Consider the following 16,464-nt stretch of genomic DNA (forward strand, 5'->3'; position numbering starts at 1 on the left):
ATTCATTACAAAAAAAAGAGAAAATCTGCACTTCAGTAATCTAAAAAAAACTTTGTTATAATGCATTTTTATAAAAATTTAACTGTGCAATAGTTATTAGAAAAATTAAACCAGTCAGTATGTACAGAGGGAATGTTTTTGGTTTGTACCAGATATCAACAAAACCCTATTTTATTTACAAAGCTGTAAATCAAATACACAACACTCTGGTTTAATTTCTGTAACTATCAAATAACTACAAAGGCAAAATGTCTTTCTGTCTTATATAAATCAGACTTTGGACAATAGCTTTTCAACATAGTAACGGCATGTAAAATAAAGACAAAATGCCTAAAATACTTCTCAGCAGTCCATTCATACTTTGAATAATCCTGTAGTTAAGTGTTTGCTAAACTGACATTGTCAAAAGACAATCTTTCCAGATGCAGTGCTCTTAAGAAATCAACAGCAGCATCAGTTAGGAGCGTTAGGAGTCCTTCCAGAACCTGTAAACCCCCAATGCTATTGCCAGGCAAGTAAATACTGAGGCTGTGGAGAAACAAAAACAAAAACCTCCATTAAAGGTTAAGTATTTGCAGAGAATAACAGAATGATACTAGTTCAATTTACATAGCAAAAACATAGGAAAGCAATTTCTACCCTCTATCTATTAAGCATGAAATATTATTTCCTCTTTCTCTCTGGACTTCTGTGCTTTTCTCACTCTGTTGGTATGAGGTTACTGGTAATTGAACCTAGGGCCTTATCCACACTAAGCAAGTATTCTATCACTGAGTTACAACCTACTACTTGGTTTTTGAAGAACTGAGTATCTCACTATGAGCTTTAAGTTAACTTTGAATTCACTATGTCGCACAATGTGGCCTCAAACCCATGAACTTCTTGCTTCTGTCTCTGAAATGCTGGGATTACAGATGTGTACCACAATGCCCATGTTTCACATCCTGTTTTCATTAGTATATATTAATTGTGCAAAGAAATAGAAATTTTTTATAATATCTGTATACTCATGTACAACATAGTTTGATTATATTTACCCCTCCATTGCCCTCCTTTAGCTTGCATCCCCTCCACATCTCTAATAGTCCTCCTAAGAATTAAAAGTTTTTTATTTTTATTTTTTTCTGGCCAGTCCTGGGGCTTAAACTCAGGGCCTGGGCACTGTCCTTGGACTTTCTCAAGACTAGTGCTCTCTTCTGGCTTCTTCTGTATATGTGGTAGGGCTTTGTTCATGCTAGGCAAGCACTTTGCCACTAGGCCATGCTCCTTGCCCCTAAAGATACTCATAAAAGGCAGGACTAAGGTCAATTTTTCTTAAAAGTTTCCTATAATTTTAAATTTTAAAATAATTATAAAATTTAGATGCATGTCTCTCAGAATCTTTAAACAGCAAAGTCATTAACATTCAAAATTAATTTTAATAACTATAAATTAGAATTTCTTAAAAAAATCTGTTATGGGGCTTGAATTCTGGGCCTGGGTACTGTCCCTGAGCTCTTCAGCTCAAGGCTACTGCTCTACCCCTAGAACCACAGCGCCACTTCCAGTTTCCTAGTAGTTAATTGGAAATAAGGGTCTCATGGACTTTAGTGCCTAGGCTGGCTTTGAACCTTGATCCTCAGATTTCAGCCTCCTGAGTAGCTAGGATTACAGGCATGAGCCACCACACCCAGCTTAAGACAAATTCTTCTCTTTTTTCTTTTCCTTCATTTTTAAAGACAAATTCTTACCTGCATAAAAATCAGCAGTTATTTTAAGTGCTGGGGTATTAAACATGCTTGGCAAAGCACTCTTCAGCTAAATTGTAGCTCTAGCCCCCCCCAAATTTGAATTGCCTTTTCAGCATGGGCACAGTTATCCTGCCCACATTTTGAACTACTTGAGGCCTATCTGGGCAACATAATGAGACCCTGTCTCAAGGGGAAGAAAAGGCAGAGAAAGCATAAAGCTTTTTGAAGTAAACATACTACTGTTTTTATATCATTTTGGACAGAAAACATTTGTTTTTCTTTATGTTAAGCTAGTATGGTAGTACATATCAATAATCCCAGATATTCAAGAGGTAGAAGCAGGATGATTATGGTATTAAAAAAAAAAGCCCAGGCCCAAAGTATGAGAACAAACTAAAAGCAAAGTGAGTAGGAAGTAAGGTACAAGTGGTAAGACTGCCTACTTGACAAGCACAACCCCATTTTTTTTTTTTTTTTTGCCAGTCCTGGGGACTGAACTCGGCCTGAGCACCGTCTTTGAGCTTTCTTTAAGGCTAGTGCTCTACCACTTGAGCTACAGCACCATTTCCAGCTTTTTCTATATATTTGGTACCAGGGAATCGAATCCAAGTCTTTGTGCATGCTAGGCAACCACTCTACCACTAGGCCAAACTCCCAGCCCTATTTAAAACTTTATTATTATTTTATTTTTGCCAGTCCTGGGCCTTGAACTCAGGGCTTGAGCACTGTCCTCAGGCTTTCTCAAGATTAGAGCTCTACCACTTGTGCCACAGCACCATTTCTGGCTTTTTCTATGTATATGTGGTACCGAGGAATTGAACCTGGGTCTTCATGCATGGTAGGCAAGCACTCTACCACTAGGCAATGGTATTTTTAGATGCTTACTGATCTCTTTTTCTTTTCTTTTCTTTTTCTTTTTTTTTTTTTTTTTGCCAGTCTTGGGCTTGGATTCAGGGCCTGAGCACTGTCCTTCAGTTTTCTCAAGGCTAGAGATCTACCACTTGAGCACAGCACTACTTCTGGCTTTTTTTCTATGTATGTGGTACGGAGGAATTGAACCTGGGTCCTCGTGCATGCTAGGCAATCACTCTACCACTAGGCTAAACTCCCGGCCCCCCTTTGCTATTTTTTTTAACAGCCTGTTTTACTTTAATAATCTTTCTGACCCTAATCAAAGCTTTAAGGAAGAGCATAAGCAATAAAAACTTTGTGAACTACTCAGTTTATCCTTGTACTATTTTGTACTTTTCCTTTTCTTATTATTGTCACAGAGTTGTCCATGTTTTAGGATTGGAACCTTCCAAGCACTATAGACAAAACAATGACAACAAATCCTTTCTCTCTCAAATAGTCTTACCTGCAAGATAACGAATGGTCTCAAGTTTGTTAGACTCCATCAGTGTTTTTAAGGAAGCAATTTCAGTATCAATTTTATTACTGGTCTCTGAAATAACACTTTTGGTGTGGGTATCCTGCAGTAAGAATAAAGAATCAAATTTGTACCTATATATTATATACAAAAGCACTTCATTAGGAATTTTTACTTATGTGCTTATGATGAAATCCAATAAAAGCATAGTGGTATAAAAATGGACACATTCTGGGCCAGGAGTTTGGCCTAGTGGTAGAGTGCTTGTCTAGCAAGCTCAAAGACCGGGGTTTGATTCCATGGTACCACATACACAGAAAAAGCCAGAAATGGTGCTCTGGCTCAAGTGGTAGAGCTCTAGCCTTGAGAAAGCTTAAGGACAGTAGGACAGTGCTCAGGCTCTGAGCTCAAGCCCCTCAGGACTGGCAGGGAAAAAAAAAATCGACACACTCATTAGAAAAAATAATATGCCATTTTCAGGGAAATGGATGGACCTAGAACAAATTATGTTAAGTAAGGTAAGCCAAGCTCAGAGAGACAAATGCTGTATGTTTCTTATCACATGTCTAAGTGAAATACATCAGGACATGATAAATTATATAGGACTCTGGGCACTCACACAGACCCAAAGGGGATTGGATATCTTTGGGGAGGAACACAAAGATGCAATGCTTATATGCATCCAATCATATAAAATATTTACCAAAATGAAGTCCAAGAAATAGAAATAAGAAAGAAAACCCACTAAGCACTGCCACCTGACAAATCACATTCCTCAATTTTCATATCGGGAGATCTTCGGATTATCACATTTCTGGCCTATTTTACTAGAAACCTCACAAGACTACCTACCTACCTAAGCATGTGCAATTACAAGTGGGAAACAAGTTTCCTTGTTTCTGATATCATTGATCAGAAAGGAGAGAGAATATATAGGATCTCAGAAAGTATATGGAAGAGATATTTTTATATATAACCTTACCTTTTTGGTGAATTCTGTGGTTGCTTCCATAAGTTGCTTTTCTTGGTCTGTAAACTAAGGGACACAAAGCAGCAGGAGTTTAAAAGGAAAAAAAAAAAGACTGGAAAAAGAACCAAGAAAGAACATTTGAAAGCATATTACCATGTCTGTTACTCGGCTCCTTTCGAGATTGATGTCCAGTTTATTATCCGCTCTGATTCTGCTAGTTTCATGCTTTAAAATAACAAAATTATTTCTGAAATAATCTTGTAATGAGTATTTGTTCTCAAATTAAGTGCAAAAATTTTCATTTACCATCAGTTGCTGCTTAACCTGGTCTAACTCAATTTTCATTTTCTAAACAAAAGAAAATTACATGTAATTAGTACCAAACAAAAAATCACAATGCTATTTATTTACAAAATATGAAACTAGCAGTTCAAATACTAGGTTAGGGTTTGAGCTCAGGGTCTTGTGGCTGATAGGCTCTCTGTCACCTAATGCTCAAAGGGGACACCTATGGATTTCTAATACAGACTAAAGTGAAAAAGAACAAGCCACAGTACTCAGGAAGTAATTCCCGTGAGCAAAATACTAGACAACGCATTTATGTCTTGGCATTTAAGAAATGTGACTTTACAAACTTAAAAATACTTGTTAGTGAAAATTTTCTGACTGAAATGTTCTCTTTAAGTGATAAAGAAATTGTATGGGATCAAAGTGAGAAATATCACACTGTTTTCAACTTTAGGGATATTCTATGATGAGCTGTGTTAGAAACTATACATTGTATAAGTCTCCAAGGTTTTTCCTTTTATGTGCTATCCTTAGGTATGTAAGGAACTGACTTATACAGATAGGTTAGGTAAGTGTGTGTGTGTATATATATATATATATATATATATATATATATATATATATTTTTTTTTTTTTTTGGTAGGTTGTGGGGCTTCTTGAACTTGGCCTGGCCTGGGAGCTATTCCTAAACTTTTCAGCTCAAGGCTACCGCCCGACCCTTGAGCCAAGCCCCACTTCCCATTTTCTAGAGGTTAATTGGAGATAAGAGTTTCAGGTCCTTCTGTGCCTGGGCTGGCTTTGAACTTGATCCTCAGATCTCAGCCTCCTGAGTAGCTAGGATTACAGGCATGAGGAACCGTGCCTGGCTGGTAATTGTATACTTTTAATCTAAAACTTGTTAAATAATTATGTAAAGTTATTTAGTTTCATTAAAATACCAAGACACTTTGAGGTCAGTTTCTCCCCCCCCCCTCCCCAATACTGGGGCTTGAACTCAGGGTCTAAGCACTGTCCTTGGGCTTTCTCAAAGCTAGAGCTCTACCACTTGACTCACAGAACCACTTCTGGCTTTTTTTTTTTTTTTTCTTTTCTTTTTTTTTTTTTTTTGCCAGTCCTGGGCTTGAGCTCAGGGCCTGAGCACTGTCCTTGGATTTCCTCAAGGCTAGAGCTCTACCACTTGAGCCACAACACCACTTCCAGCTTTTTTTCTATGTATACGGTACCAAAGAATTGAACCCAGGTGTAGGGCATGCTAGGCAAGCACTCTATTACTAGGCCAAATCCCTGGCCCTGAGATCAATTATTTTTATTAGCAATTATATCACCTCATTCTCTGCTCTTAGGTTTGCAAATTCACTCTTCTCTAGGATGACCATGTCTTTCCTGATGGAATCTAAATGAGCCATCAGTTGTTGTACTGTTATTTCCTAAAAAACAAAATACAATGACCTTATATTTTGGGTTGTTTTAATGAAACTTAATAGGTTAACATGCTACAAGGAATATTGTTGCTTAGTTAAGTATTAAAATATAACTGCTACCAGTCAATTTTTAAAAATTAGACAGCTTACTGATGTATCATTAGTCTTCCCCCTCCCTATCCCCAAAAGAAAATGTCTGTAACACTGAAAAGGATCCTGTATAACAGGGTTTATAAACCAAACAACAAAGCCCAAATAAGAGAATCCTTAATCTCACTGTGACTTTAGGTAACAGAAGCAATAATAATTGACCAAGGATCACCTTAAGCCTCCAAAGGGTAGTGGGTTGAATAAATACATCTTCAATGTATTTATGAGAATCTCCTGAAAGTTAAAAGTGTGAGTTATGGCTGAGTGCTAGTAGCTCACACCTATAATCCTAGCTTCTTAAGAGGCTGAGATCTGAGGATTGTGGTTCAAAGCCAGGCCTGGCAGAAAAGTCCTGTCAGTCTTTTATCTTCAATTAACCACTGAAAAACAGGAAGTAGAGATGAGGCTCAAAGTGGTAGTGCATTAGCTTTGGTAAAAGAGCTCAGGGACAGTGCCCAGGCCCTGAGTTCAAGCCCCACAACTGACAAGAAAAAGATGAGTTTTGAAATTAGGCCGGCTGGGTTCAAACCCAAACTGCTATTTCTGTGAGTTTTTGGACTAGTTTCTTTGGTCTCCTCATTGTTAAAATAGAACTAGTTAATCACCTTAATTCTTCATTTAAGTACATCTTTTAATCAAAAAGTTTCCAAAATAGCACAGGTGCCTATCTTCAAAAAGATTAGAGGGAAAATATATTTCATTATTAAGCAGCAAACCTACTGTTATGACTGGTAAATTTTGTGGAGCTTTTACACATTGTTCACAGTGAACAGAGCTCACTGTGACATGACAATATAGGTAGTTTGGTAACTTGATTGCTCCAGACTTTAGTTCCATCTTTCTTTCTTTTTTATTTTTTTCCGGTGAGTCATGAGGCTTGAACTCTGGGCCTGAGCACTGTCCCTGAGCTCTTCAGCTCAGGCTACCACCCTACCCCTGGGCCTGGGTGTTGTTGCTGAGCTCTTTAGCTTAAGGCTACTGCCTTACCCCTTGATCCACAGCGCCACTTCTGGTTTGTTTTTTCTTTCTTTCTTTTTTTTGCCAGTCCTGGGCCTTGAACTCAGGGCCTAAGCACTATCCTTAGGCTTTCTCAGGGCTAGAGCTCTACCACTAGAGCCACAGCATCACTTCCACCTTTTTTTTCTATGTATATGGTACCGAGGAATCGAACCCAGGTCTTTGTGCATGCTAGGCAAGCACTCTACCACTAGGCCAAACTCCCAGCCCCCATTTCTGGTTTTCTAGTGGTTAATCAGGGATAAGAGTCTCACAGTCTTTAGTGCCCAGGCTAGCTTTGAACTGAGATTCTTAGATCTCAGCTTCCCGTGTAGCTAGGATTGCAGGTGTGAGCCACCTCGCCCTGCTCCTTAAATCTGTTTGGTGATAGATATGAATTCTACTTAAACTCCTTAAGCTTTTTATTTATTTATTTTTTTTTGTCAGTCCTTGGCCTTGAACTCAGGACCTGAGCACTGTCCTTGGTCTTCTTCAAGGCTAGAGCTCTACCACTTGAACTATACACCATTTCCAGCTTTTTTCTATGTATGTGGTACCAAGGAATCGAAACCAGGTCTTAATGAGACTAAACTGTACATGAGAATTATCAATGTGCCTCTTATGTCTTGGTAAGGAGTGCAATTTGAGACTAATAATTTGCAAACAAATCAATTAAAACATGTTTTCTAGGCTTTCAATGTAGTCTTTCCCCATCCTGATAGTGCCTTTTTTAGTTTGAAAGACTGAAAATTATACAAATACAAATGATAGCAGTATTATACAGAAAGATTATGTCTTCTACTGTGTTGAGATTTCCACAGGGGAAATGTTGTTCCACTAACAGTTTACTGTTAATCAAATAATACATGCATTTCACATAATGAAAGACTGCAAAATTCCATTCTTTGTATTGCTGTAATCTTGATGGTATACTGAGTTTACCAAAGGTCTCCTCACTCCTTCCTCAAGTCATTTAACTGTTAGAAGGGTTAAAAAAAAAAAAAAGAAAGTATATTACCTGTTGAGCTTGAGTGACCATTTCCTTGTAGATACTATCCAGGCTCACATTTGTTAAGGTGCTTAATGCTGATACAATTGTTTCTGCTTGTGCTTTGTCAAATCCTGTAGGTATATTTATATTTTAAAAATATGCATATCCCCATCAGGAGACTAATGTTTTTCTACTCTTAAACTGTTACATTTTAAAATAATGAACATTAAAAATGACATGTTAAATTGCTCTCTAAATGTACTCTATAATTTTTTTTTGTCAGTTGTAGGGCTTGACTTGAAGGCCTGGGCAATGTTCCCAAGCTTTTGTGTTCAAGGCTACCACTCTACCACCTTAGCTCCATTTTCTTTTTTTTTTTTTCTCCTTTTGGTTAACTAGAGGTAAGGATCTCATGGACTCTTCTACTCAGAATGGCTTTGATCTCTGACCTCCGCCTCCTGAGTACTAGGATTATGATTGTGAGCCACCAGCAGTACTGTATAATTTTAAATTTTCGGGCAGGTTTAGCCTAGTGGTAGAGTGCTTGCCTAGCATGCACAAAGACCTCGGTTCGATTTCTCGGTACCACATACATAGAAAAAAGACAGAAATGGTGCTGGGGCTCAAGTGGTAGAGCTCTAGCCTTGAGAAAGCCCAAGGACAGCACCCAGGCCCTGAGTTCAAGGCCCAGGACTAGCAAAAAAAATTCATACATCTCCCATATCTATAGCAAGATTGGATATTACTCTTTTTACAATTTGAGTACAGACTTGGCTTAAGACAGCATTGATGTCAAATTTATACCTAAATTTGTATTTCCTTGGTTGGTTACTTTTGGTTATTTGCAGTAATTTTTCTTCATGCTGCTTATTTATATTGTCTTTGTCTATTAAAAAATAAAACTGAAGCTGGGCACAGTGATTCAAGCCTGTAATCCTAGCTAGTCAGGAGGCTGAGATTTGAGGATCAAGTTTCAAAGCCAGACTGGCCCTAAAGGATTTGAGACTTATCTCCAATTAACCTCTAGAAAATGAGAAGTGGGGATTGGCTCAAGAGTAGGGCGGTAGCCTTGAGCTGAAGAGGAATTAAGGTATTTTATTCTTTAGAAGTTCTAGTTTTGTTTTTTTTTTTATTGTCGGGGTAATGTATGGAGGAGTTACAGTTATATTCGCCAGGTAGTAGGTGCATTACTTCTCACACATTGATACCCCTTCTCATGTTTTTGTCCCCATTTTTCTCCTCCCACCCCCTCTCAATCATCTTGTTTTCCGTTCCCTTTCCTATTTCAAATAAACCTATACCAGGTAATGAAGTCAGATATAATAATAATATGAGATTAACCAAAGGGCAACAAAAGAAGAGAAGAGAAATAACCTAGTCCATTATGAACAACGATCACACAAGATAAATCTCTGGCTTCCATATCTTAGAGAGCCTTTCATTTTTTTTTTTTTTTTTTTGCCAGTCCTGAGCTTGAGCTCAGGGCCTGAGCACTGCCCTTGGCTTTTCTCAAGGCTAGAGCTCTACCACTTGAGCCTCAGCACCACTTCTGGCTTTTTTCTATGTATGTGGTACCGAGGAATCGAACCTGGGTCTTCATGCATGCTAGGCAAGCACTTTAACCACTAGGCCAAACTCCCGGCCCGAGAGCCTTTCATTTTTGACTGGTAATTTTTTTTTTTTTTTTTTTTGTCAGTCCTAGAGATTGAACTCAGGGGAAGAATACTGTACTTGGAGCTTTCTCAGGGCTAGTGCTCTACCACTTGAACCATGGCTTTTTCTATGTATGTATACTGCAGAACTGAACTAGGGCTTTGTGCATGCTAGGCAAGCACTCTACCATTATGCCACACTTCCAGCCCCAATAACTAGTAAATTTTTTACAAATGATTATTATTAGTTGTGCTGATCTTTGGGCTTGAATTCTGGGCCTGGGCACTGTTCCTGGAGCACTCTTTGCCCAAGAATATGCTCTGCCACTTGAGCTACAGCTCCACTTGTAGCTTTTTTTTCTGATTAATTGGAGATAAAAGTCTTACACTCTTCTGTTTGGGCTTGATTTGAAGGGTGATCCTGAAATCTTAGCTTCCTGAATAGTTAGGATTACAATCATGAGCCATGTGTGCCTGGTCATATTCAAACAATTCTTTTTAAAATGAACATATCTCGAGCATTTCCAGTATCAGTAAATACTGTTGAAATAATGATTGTAAGAGATTCCACTGTATGGATGGTACCTTTTTTTACATTTGGCCAGTCCTGGGGCTTGAACTCAGGGCCTGAGCACTGTCCTTGGGCTTTCTCAAGGCTAGAGCTCTATCATGTGAGCCACAGCACCATTTCTGTTTATGTGGTAGGCTTCATGGATGTGAGGCAAGCACTCTTATCACTAAGCCACCTTCCCCACCCCTGGATGGTACTTCTTATTAGTTACTCTTAATTGTTCACAATAGCAATAATGTCTTGACTTGGTAATTTATAAGTGCTATTTTCTCCTCCCAAGACGTGTTTGTATTTCTTACCATGAGTTTCCAAGTCCTGAACCAGTGCATGGGTATCAAAAGTTAATTTCCTCTGTTCTAAAGGAGTTATGTCTACTGGTCTTCTATCATATCCTTCCTTGGTTGTAGTGGTCAAGAAATCTGCAACAGGAAGACAAAGCCGTAAGTTTCTTATAATTTATCAATCAATAAATCACACTTTTTTTCTCCATCTATGTTTTCTGTTTACTAGTCTGTAAACTAGTGAGGATATCAGTTCTGTCTAGTTTCATTCATTTTATCCCCTGTGCCAGCACACAGCCTGACATTTGATAAAAATTTGTTAGCTAGAAAGATACTTAAGAAATAATGCTTCTTTTTTTTTTAAACTTATTTTTTTAAATTGTAATTAGTAAAAGGGTTACATGATATTTGCCAGATAGAAGGTGCATTAATTCACATACATTGATACCCTTTCACATGTCTTGGTACCCGTTTCCCTCCCCCCCCACACCCCCCACCCGTCTTGGTTTTCCCCCCTTCCCTATCAAATTTCAAATATCCAAATACAAATAAATTCAATATATCAGATAACAAAGTGAGATACTATACCAATATGAGATAACCAAGGGACAGCAAAGGAGATGAGAGACAATAATGCTTCTTAAGAAGGAACTTGGATGGGGCCGGGAATTTGGCCTAGTGGTTAAAGTGCTTGTCAAACATGCATGAAGACCCGGGTTCGATTCCTCGGTACCACATATAGAAAAAAGCCGGAAGTGGTGCTGAGGCTCAAGTGGTAGAGCTCTAGCCTTGAGAAAGTCCAAGGACAGTGCTCAGGCCCTGAGCTCAAGCCCAGGACTGGCAAAAAAAAAAAAAAAAACAAAAAAAAACGAAGGAACTTGGAGCCAGGTGAGGTAGCTTATGCCTGTAACCCTAGCTACTCAGGAGGCTGAGATTTGAGGACCACGGTTCAAAGCCAGCCAAAGCACTGAAGTCCGTAAGACTCTTATCTCCAATTAACCATCAGAAAAGTGGAAGTGGTGCTGTGGCTCAAAGGGTAAGGCAGTAGCCTTTATAGCCTTGAGCTAAAGAACTCAGAATTCAAGTCCCAGGCCCAGAGTTCAAGTCCTACCACTACAAAAAAAGGGGACTTGGCTGGGCCCCTCTTTTACATGAAAAATCTGACATTATTCTGTATGAAGAAAACATCTAATAAATGTTTCCTTTTTTAAATTATGGCTGTTAGAAGGGTTTCATTAAAATTTGTTCTATAATTGTAATATTGCAAATATCAAATCCTTAATACATCATTGTCTCAACTTTCATATTATGGAAAGAACAGAAACTGCCTAATTTCTTTCACTGCTCAGAAGTTTCTCAGAGTACTATAAATATATATACATATATATTAATAACATTCTACTCTTTTACTCTTTTTACATAATCTATTTGTTGTTTGACTCTGAATCAGAATGTAAGTGCCTTGACTATGTTTAACATTATTATATTTTTAGAACCCACAATAATACTTTGGCATATAATCAGATCACAATATTTTACTATAAAATCAATGAATTTGATTTTAAATCCTGGAGCAGTCACTGATGTCAATACAAGTTCCCTAACAAACATTTCTTACTTTTGAAATAACACTTCTTGTTCTGTTTCAGTAAATTCCCATATTTTAACTTATACTTAGTCTAACCCCTTTTTATATTGCTGATGAATTTTATTTTAAGAATTTGCTTGGGAGAAAATTCTGCCTAAATAGTTATTATAATGAATTATGTTCTATTGTTATACAAGATATATACTACCAAGATAGAAATTTCACCAAGGAAAGGAAAATGGTTTGCCTAAGGTCACAGAGCCAGTGACCATAGGGTTCAGATTTCGGTCTTTCTGACTCATTCTCTATCACCTTATGTTTTCACTTATCTATCCTTGTATTTAGGTACCTTAAATGTGTAAGTACTTAAATAATATAACTACAGTATTATTTCTTTGTTAATATCTACTAAATGTCAGGCTATGTGCTAGGCACATAAAACCAGACATACATGATGTCCTCACTAATTTTACAGAGATACTCAGATTTTTTTTTTTTTTTTTTTGGGTCAATTGTGGGGCTTGAACTAAAGGCTTGGGTAGTGTGTCCCTGAGCTCTTTTGCTTAGGGCCAATTCTCTACCACTTTGAGCCAAGACCCACTTCTGGTTTTCTGTGGTTTAATTGGTGATGAGGCTCACAGACTTTGTTGCTGGCTTTGAACTGCTCTTCTCAGATCTTAGCCTTCAGAATAGCTAAGATTACAAGCCATCAGTGCCTGGCTACTCAGAAGTATTCTATATAACCAAAGAGGTATGTAAGTAGCTGTGTTGTTTTGCAACACATAATAGCACAGTCAGTCTTTTTGGCTTGAGTGACATCTAGAAGCATTACACGTCTTTGTGCATCAGTGTGTGAACTGAAGTAGGAAGGGGAAGAAAAATTACAGGGAAAAGGGGGATTTCAATAGTTACAGTAGCAATTGCACTAGGAGTAATGGATTTAGCACCTTTCTGACTAGTTCACTCTTTGTTTAGAAAAACAATTCAATATACTTACGCAATTTCATGTGTACTAACAAATCCTTTATGGACTAGGAAAATATTAGTTTTGGGTCAGTGAATTAGCAGTTCCTCTAACTTTAGCCAACATATTAACTCACAAGTTTAGTAGGAAAGCTGATCTTTGGAAGACGTTAGCTTTGTAGTATTTTTTTTTGCATAACATCTCATGTCCCATTTTGCTTTTAGTTCTATATATAGGCCACATGCTTTCTCTTCTTGGGACCTTTCTCCTTTTTTTTTGATCTTCTACTCAGAAAATCCTTCTTTTCTTTTGTACAGAATATAATCCCAATGTCTCCTCCACTAAAGAGTGTCAAGATTCTAGGTCAGGTCTTTTTTCATTGTCTTTCACGGGACCCTGTAGTATTTGTGTGGTCAACTTTCACATATTATATGGCCACAAATTAACTTCCTCCACTAGTCCAGGGGTCAGCCAACTATTGCCCTCAAGTGATCACCATCTGCTGTATAAACTAGACAGTTTAATTAGAATATTGCTTATTGATTTGTGGATTTATGTTTGGCTATTTTCACTAGTACTTATAAGCTTCCTGAGTACTTGGTATTACCGGAATGCTGATATATTACAGGAAATCTGATAATCCTGAGCTAAAATAATCCTTGAGGGTAGAAATCACATTTGTTCTTGCTCATTATTGAATCCCCAGTGCCTAAGCGGATTCTAGATACTCCAAAGATATTTGTTGAAAGATACTGTGTTTGGCATTGTCTGTACAATGATGAACAAGGCTGTGGGTTTAATGATGTTTTGACTTTGAAAAGGGGATCTGCTGTGTTGGCCTTCAATTCCAGGAGTCAAATCATCCTCCTGTTTTAGCCTAAGTAGTGTGTACCTGGCTTCTAAGGCTGTGTGTGTTTGGGTGTGTGTTATCAAGATACTAAAGGAGTAACATTTGGGAATGTTATTGGAGCTATCGTAAAATTCATATAGGACTAGAGCAAAATTCACCAAAGCATAGGATATCTTTACCATTCCTATGTTTAGTTGATATATAGAATGATATGTAGAACTCATTGTGCTCAGAAATTCAGGTGGCAGTGACTCATACCTGTAATCCTAGTTACTCAGGAGGCTGAGCTCTGAGAATGATGGGTCTTCGTGCATGCTAGGCAAGCACTCTACCACTAGGCCAAACTCCCAGTCCCCACTGATGCATTTTTAAAAGGGAATCAGATAAATAAGGTTCTTCATGGATTGGAGATAAAAGTTGTTGTTGTTGTTGGCTTTTTTTTTTTTTTTTGGTGCATCATGGGGCTTGAACTTAGCCTGGGCTCTGTCCCTGAGTGCTTCAGCTCAAGGCTACTGCACTACCCTTGAGCCAAGCCCCACTTTCCCCTTTTGTGCCTGGGCTAGCTTTGAACCTTGATCCTCAGATCTCAGCCTCCTGAGTAGCTAGGATTACAGATGTGAGCCACCATGCCCAGCTTGAAGATAAGTTTTTAAATTCTTTGACATTAGGCAGGTTCATACTACTTGCACATTGTAAGTATTTGGTAGATATTTGCTTACTAGTGAAGAGGGATACAAGTGTGTACTGTGAAGAGACTTAAAAGATTCTGTAAGAGCCAGGGGCCTGTAGCTCATGCCAGTAATCCTAGCTACTCTGGAGGCTGAGATCTGAGGATCCCGGTTCAAAGCCAGCCGGGACACTGAAGTCTGTGAGACTCTTATCTCCAATTAGCCACTAGAAAATGGAAAGTGGCACTGTGCCTCAAGGGGTAGGGTGGTAGCCTTGAGCTGAAGAGCTCAGGGACAGCACCCAGGGCCAGAGTTCAAACCCTAGACTAACCAAAAAAAAAAAAAAAGATTCTATAAGGATATTAAGGCTCAAATAAGAAAACAGTTGCATTAAAACATTAACATTTATACACTGTGGGTTTTTTTTTAAATTGCATCAGAGTGTGTGTATTATGTATGTATGTACATATGTCTGTTAAAACACTCAAAAAAGAAAGACAAGCTAAAGAGCAGTCTTACAAAGGTAGGATCAACAAGTGCTCTCTTTAACTGCAACTGTTGCTGGTGTGAATTAAAAGAGCATCAGTAGCTTGTAGGTGGAAGAGCTCTGTTTGGGTACACGGTAGGATTCAGTTTATCTGGCATGAGAGATTCAGGAAGGTAAAAAGATAATGCTAAGGTTGGTGTGAGATGCCTACTTTGAGGCATTAGTTTCATATTTCAAAACATCAAAGGCCTAAACTCAACCCAGAAAACGCTGTAAGTCTTTCCTGGGATGAAGTCAAATGTTCTTCAAAAGGGGTGCTCACTGGTTCTAAACTGTTGTGTGTTTCACCGTCAGCTATGTATGTTTCTGCGTGCTCGCTACTATGTGATTGTGAGAGGCTGGAAGTTAAAGCGAGAATAAAGATCTGACCTGACAGGGACTTAGAAGCTGCCTTTGCGTAACACAAGACTGCCAACGCTTGGGCCAGCATCTATAAAACAGTCGAAACAACAACAGGCTGCGAGAGCCACCAGGACACTCCAAACAGACCCTACGGGGTTATGGGCTTCAGGTGACAGAAACCCCGGCCTGCGGGGGCGCGGAGGGCGACCGCCGGGCCACCCCAGCCCAGCTTGGGGACGGCGACGGGCCGGCTGCGGGGAGGGCGTGGCCGCTCCGCCGGCCTCCGGAACGGCGCGACCCACCCCTCCCGGATCCCGAGACGGCACTCGGGCATCGGCGGTACAGAGCTCTTCTCACCTCTCCGCAGGGTCGGCAAGAAACGCCCGCGGGGAGTTGAAACCCAACGACCCCGGCTGCCTTCCGAGCGCAGGAGCCGCCAAGCCCAGTAACTCCTCATGTTCTCAGCCCTTTCCGGTGGGCCGGCGGAAGCGAAGGCGGGATGTCGCTCGCTTGGCCTGCGGGGAAAGTGGCTCTGGCGCCACAAGAATGCTGGGAAATGTAGTTTCCGGTCAGTCAAGAAACCTACTTCCGGCGGAAATTCGAGCTGGGCTCCCACGAAAGCCAGGCCTCTTCATAGACCGACTCACAGTTCACTAGCACGGTTCGCTTTTTCTACAGTTTACCAGTCGTTTCGCTTCTTCCACCTCCCCATCTTCAACCAGCTGGCGGCCATTCACGCTGTGTGTGTGCGTGTGTGTGTGTGTGTGTTAGTGCTGTACGTAGCCGCATAGCATGCTGGGACTTGTAGTCTTGGCCATGGAGACTTCAGAACCAGGTGGCGAGTTGTAGCTGTATCACCCTCTGGTGTTTTGGAGGACCACCTGTTTTATTGTTTGTAGTCCTGCTTCTTGAGACTATGCTTTTTTATCGATTCCTCTTAGAGCTCAGCTCCTCTAGACTTGTTTCCTTTCCTCACCTTTCCTAATTTTGTAAACTGTATGAATTATTGTTAGTTTTGGTCTTGGGGGACTTGAACTCTGGGCCTGGACATTGTCCCTGACCTCTTCAGCTCAAGGCTACCGCCCT

The 16,464-nt window shown here is 39.5% G+C and overlaps 1 protein-coding gene across 2 annotated transcripts; it reads right to left on the minus strand.

Moving 5' to 3' along the window:
* Positions 1 to 300: 300 nt before the first annotated feature.
* On the minus strand, positions 301 to 16,090 carry Ccdc90b (coiled-coil domain containing 90B). Of its 2 annotated transcripts, XM_090348544.1 has the most exons (9): positions 15,736 to 16,090; positions 10,438 to 10,557; positions 7,943 to 8,046; positions 5,683 to 5,784; positions 4,376 to 4,417; positions 4,223 to 4,294; positions 4,082 to 4,135; positions 3,088 to 3,202; positions 301 to 528 (listed from the first exon to the last, which is right to left on the minus strand). In XM_090348544.1, the coding sequence occupies exons 1-9, from the start codon at positions 15,833 to 15,835 to the stop codon at positions 467 to 469; spliced, it is 771 nt and encodes a 256-aa protein (XP_090204670.1). In that variant the 5' UTR covers positions 15,836 to 16,090; the 3' UTR covers positions 301 to 466. The 2 variants fall into 2 exon arrangements, with proteins under 2 accessions (XP_090204670.1, XP_090204671.1); XM_090348545.1 differs by lacking the exons at positions 7,943 to 8,046; positions 10,438 to 10,557; positions 15,736 to 16,090 and adding an exon at positions 6,534 to 6,636.
* Between the last annotated feature and the right edge of the window lie 374 nt (positions 16,091 to 16,464).

Source organism: Megascapheus bottae, chromosome 16, assembly GCF_031878675.1.
Source record: "Megascapheus bottae isolate mThoBot1 chromosome 16, mThoBot2.hap1, whole genome shotgun sequence".
NCBI classification, from domain to species: Eukaryota; Metazoa; Chordata; class Mammalia; order Rodentia; family Geomyidae; genus Megascapheus; species Megascapheus bottae.

What these genes read in the sequence shown, in the direction of transcription:
- Ccdc90b (XM_090348544.1), bottom strand. Translation starts at nt 15,835, where the DNA reads ATGAGGAGTTACTGGGCTTGGCGGCTCCTGCGCTCGGAAGGCAGCCGG. An exon ending in ACCTAAGAGCAGAGAATGAG is followed by an intron (nt 4,418 to 5,682) that starts GTGATATAATTG and finishes TCTTTTGTTTAG; the next exon opens with AAAATGAAAATTGAGTTAGA. An exon ending in AGGTTAAGCAGCAACTGATG is followed by an intron (nt 4,295 to 4,375) that starts GTAAATGAAAAT and finishes GTTATTTTAAAG; the next exon opens with CATGAAACTAGCAGAATCAG.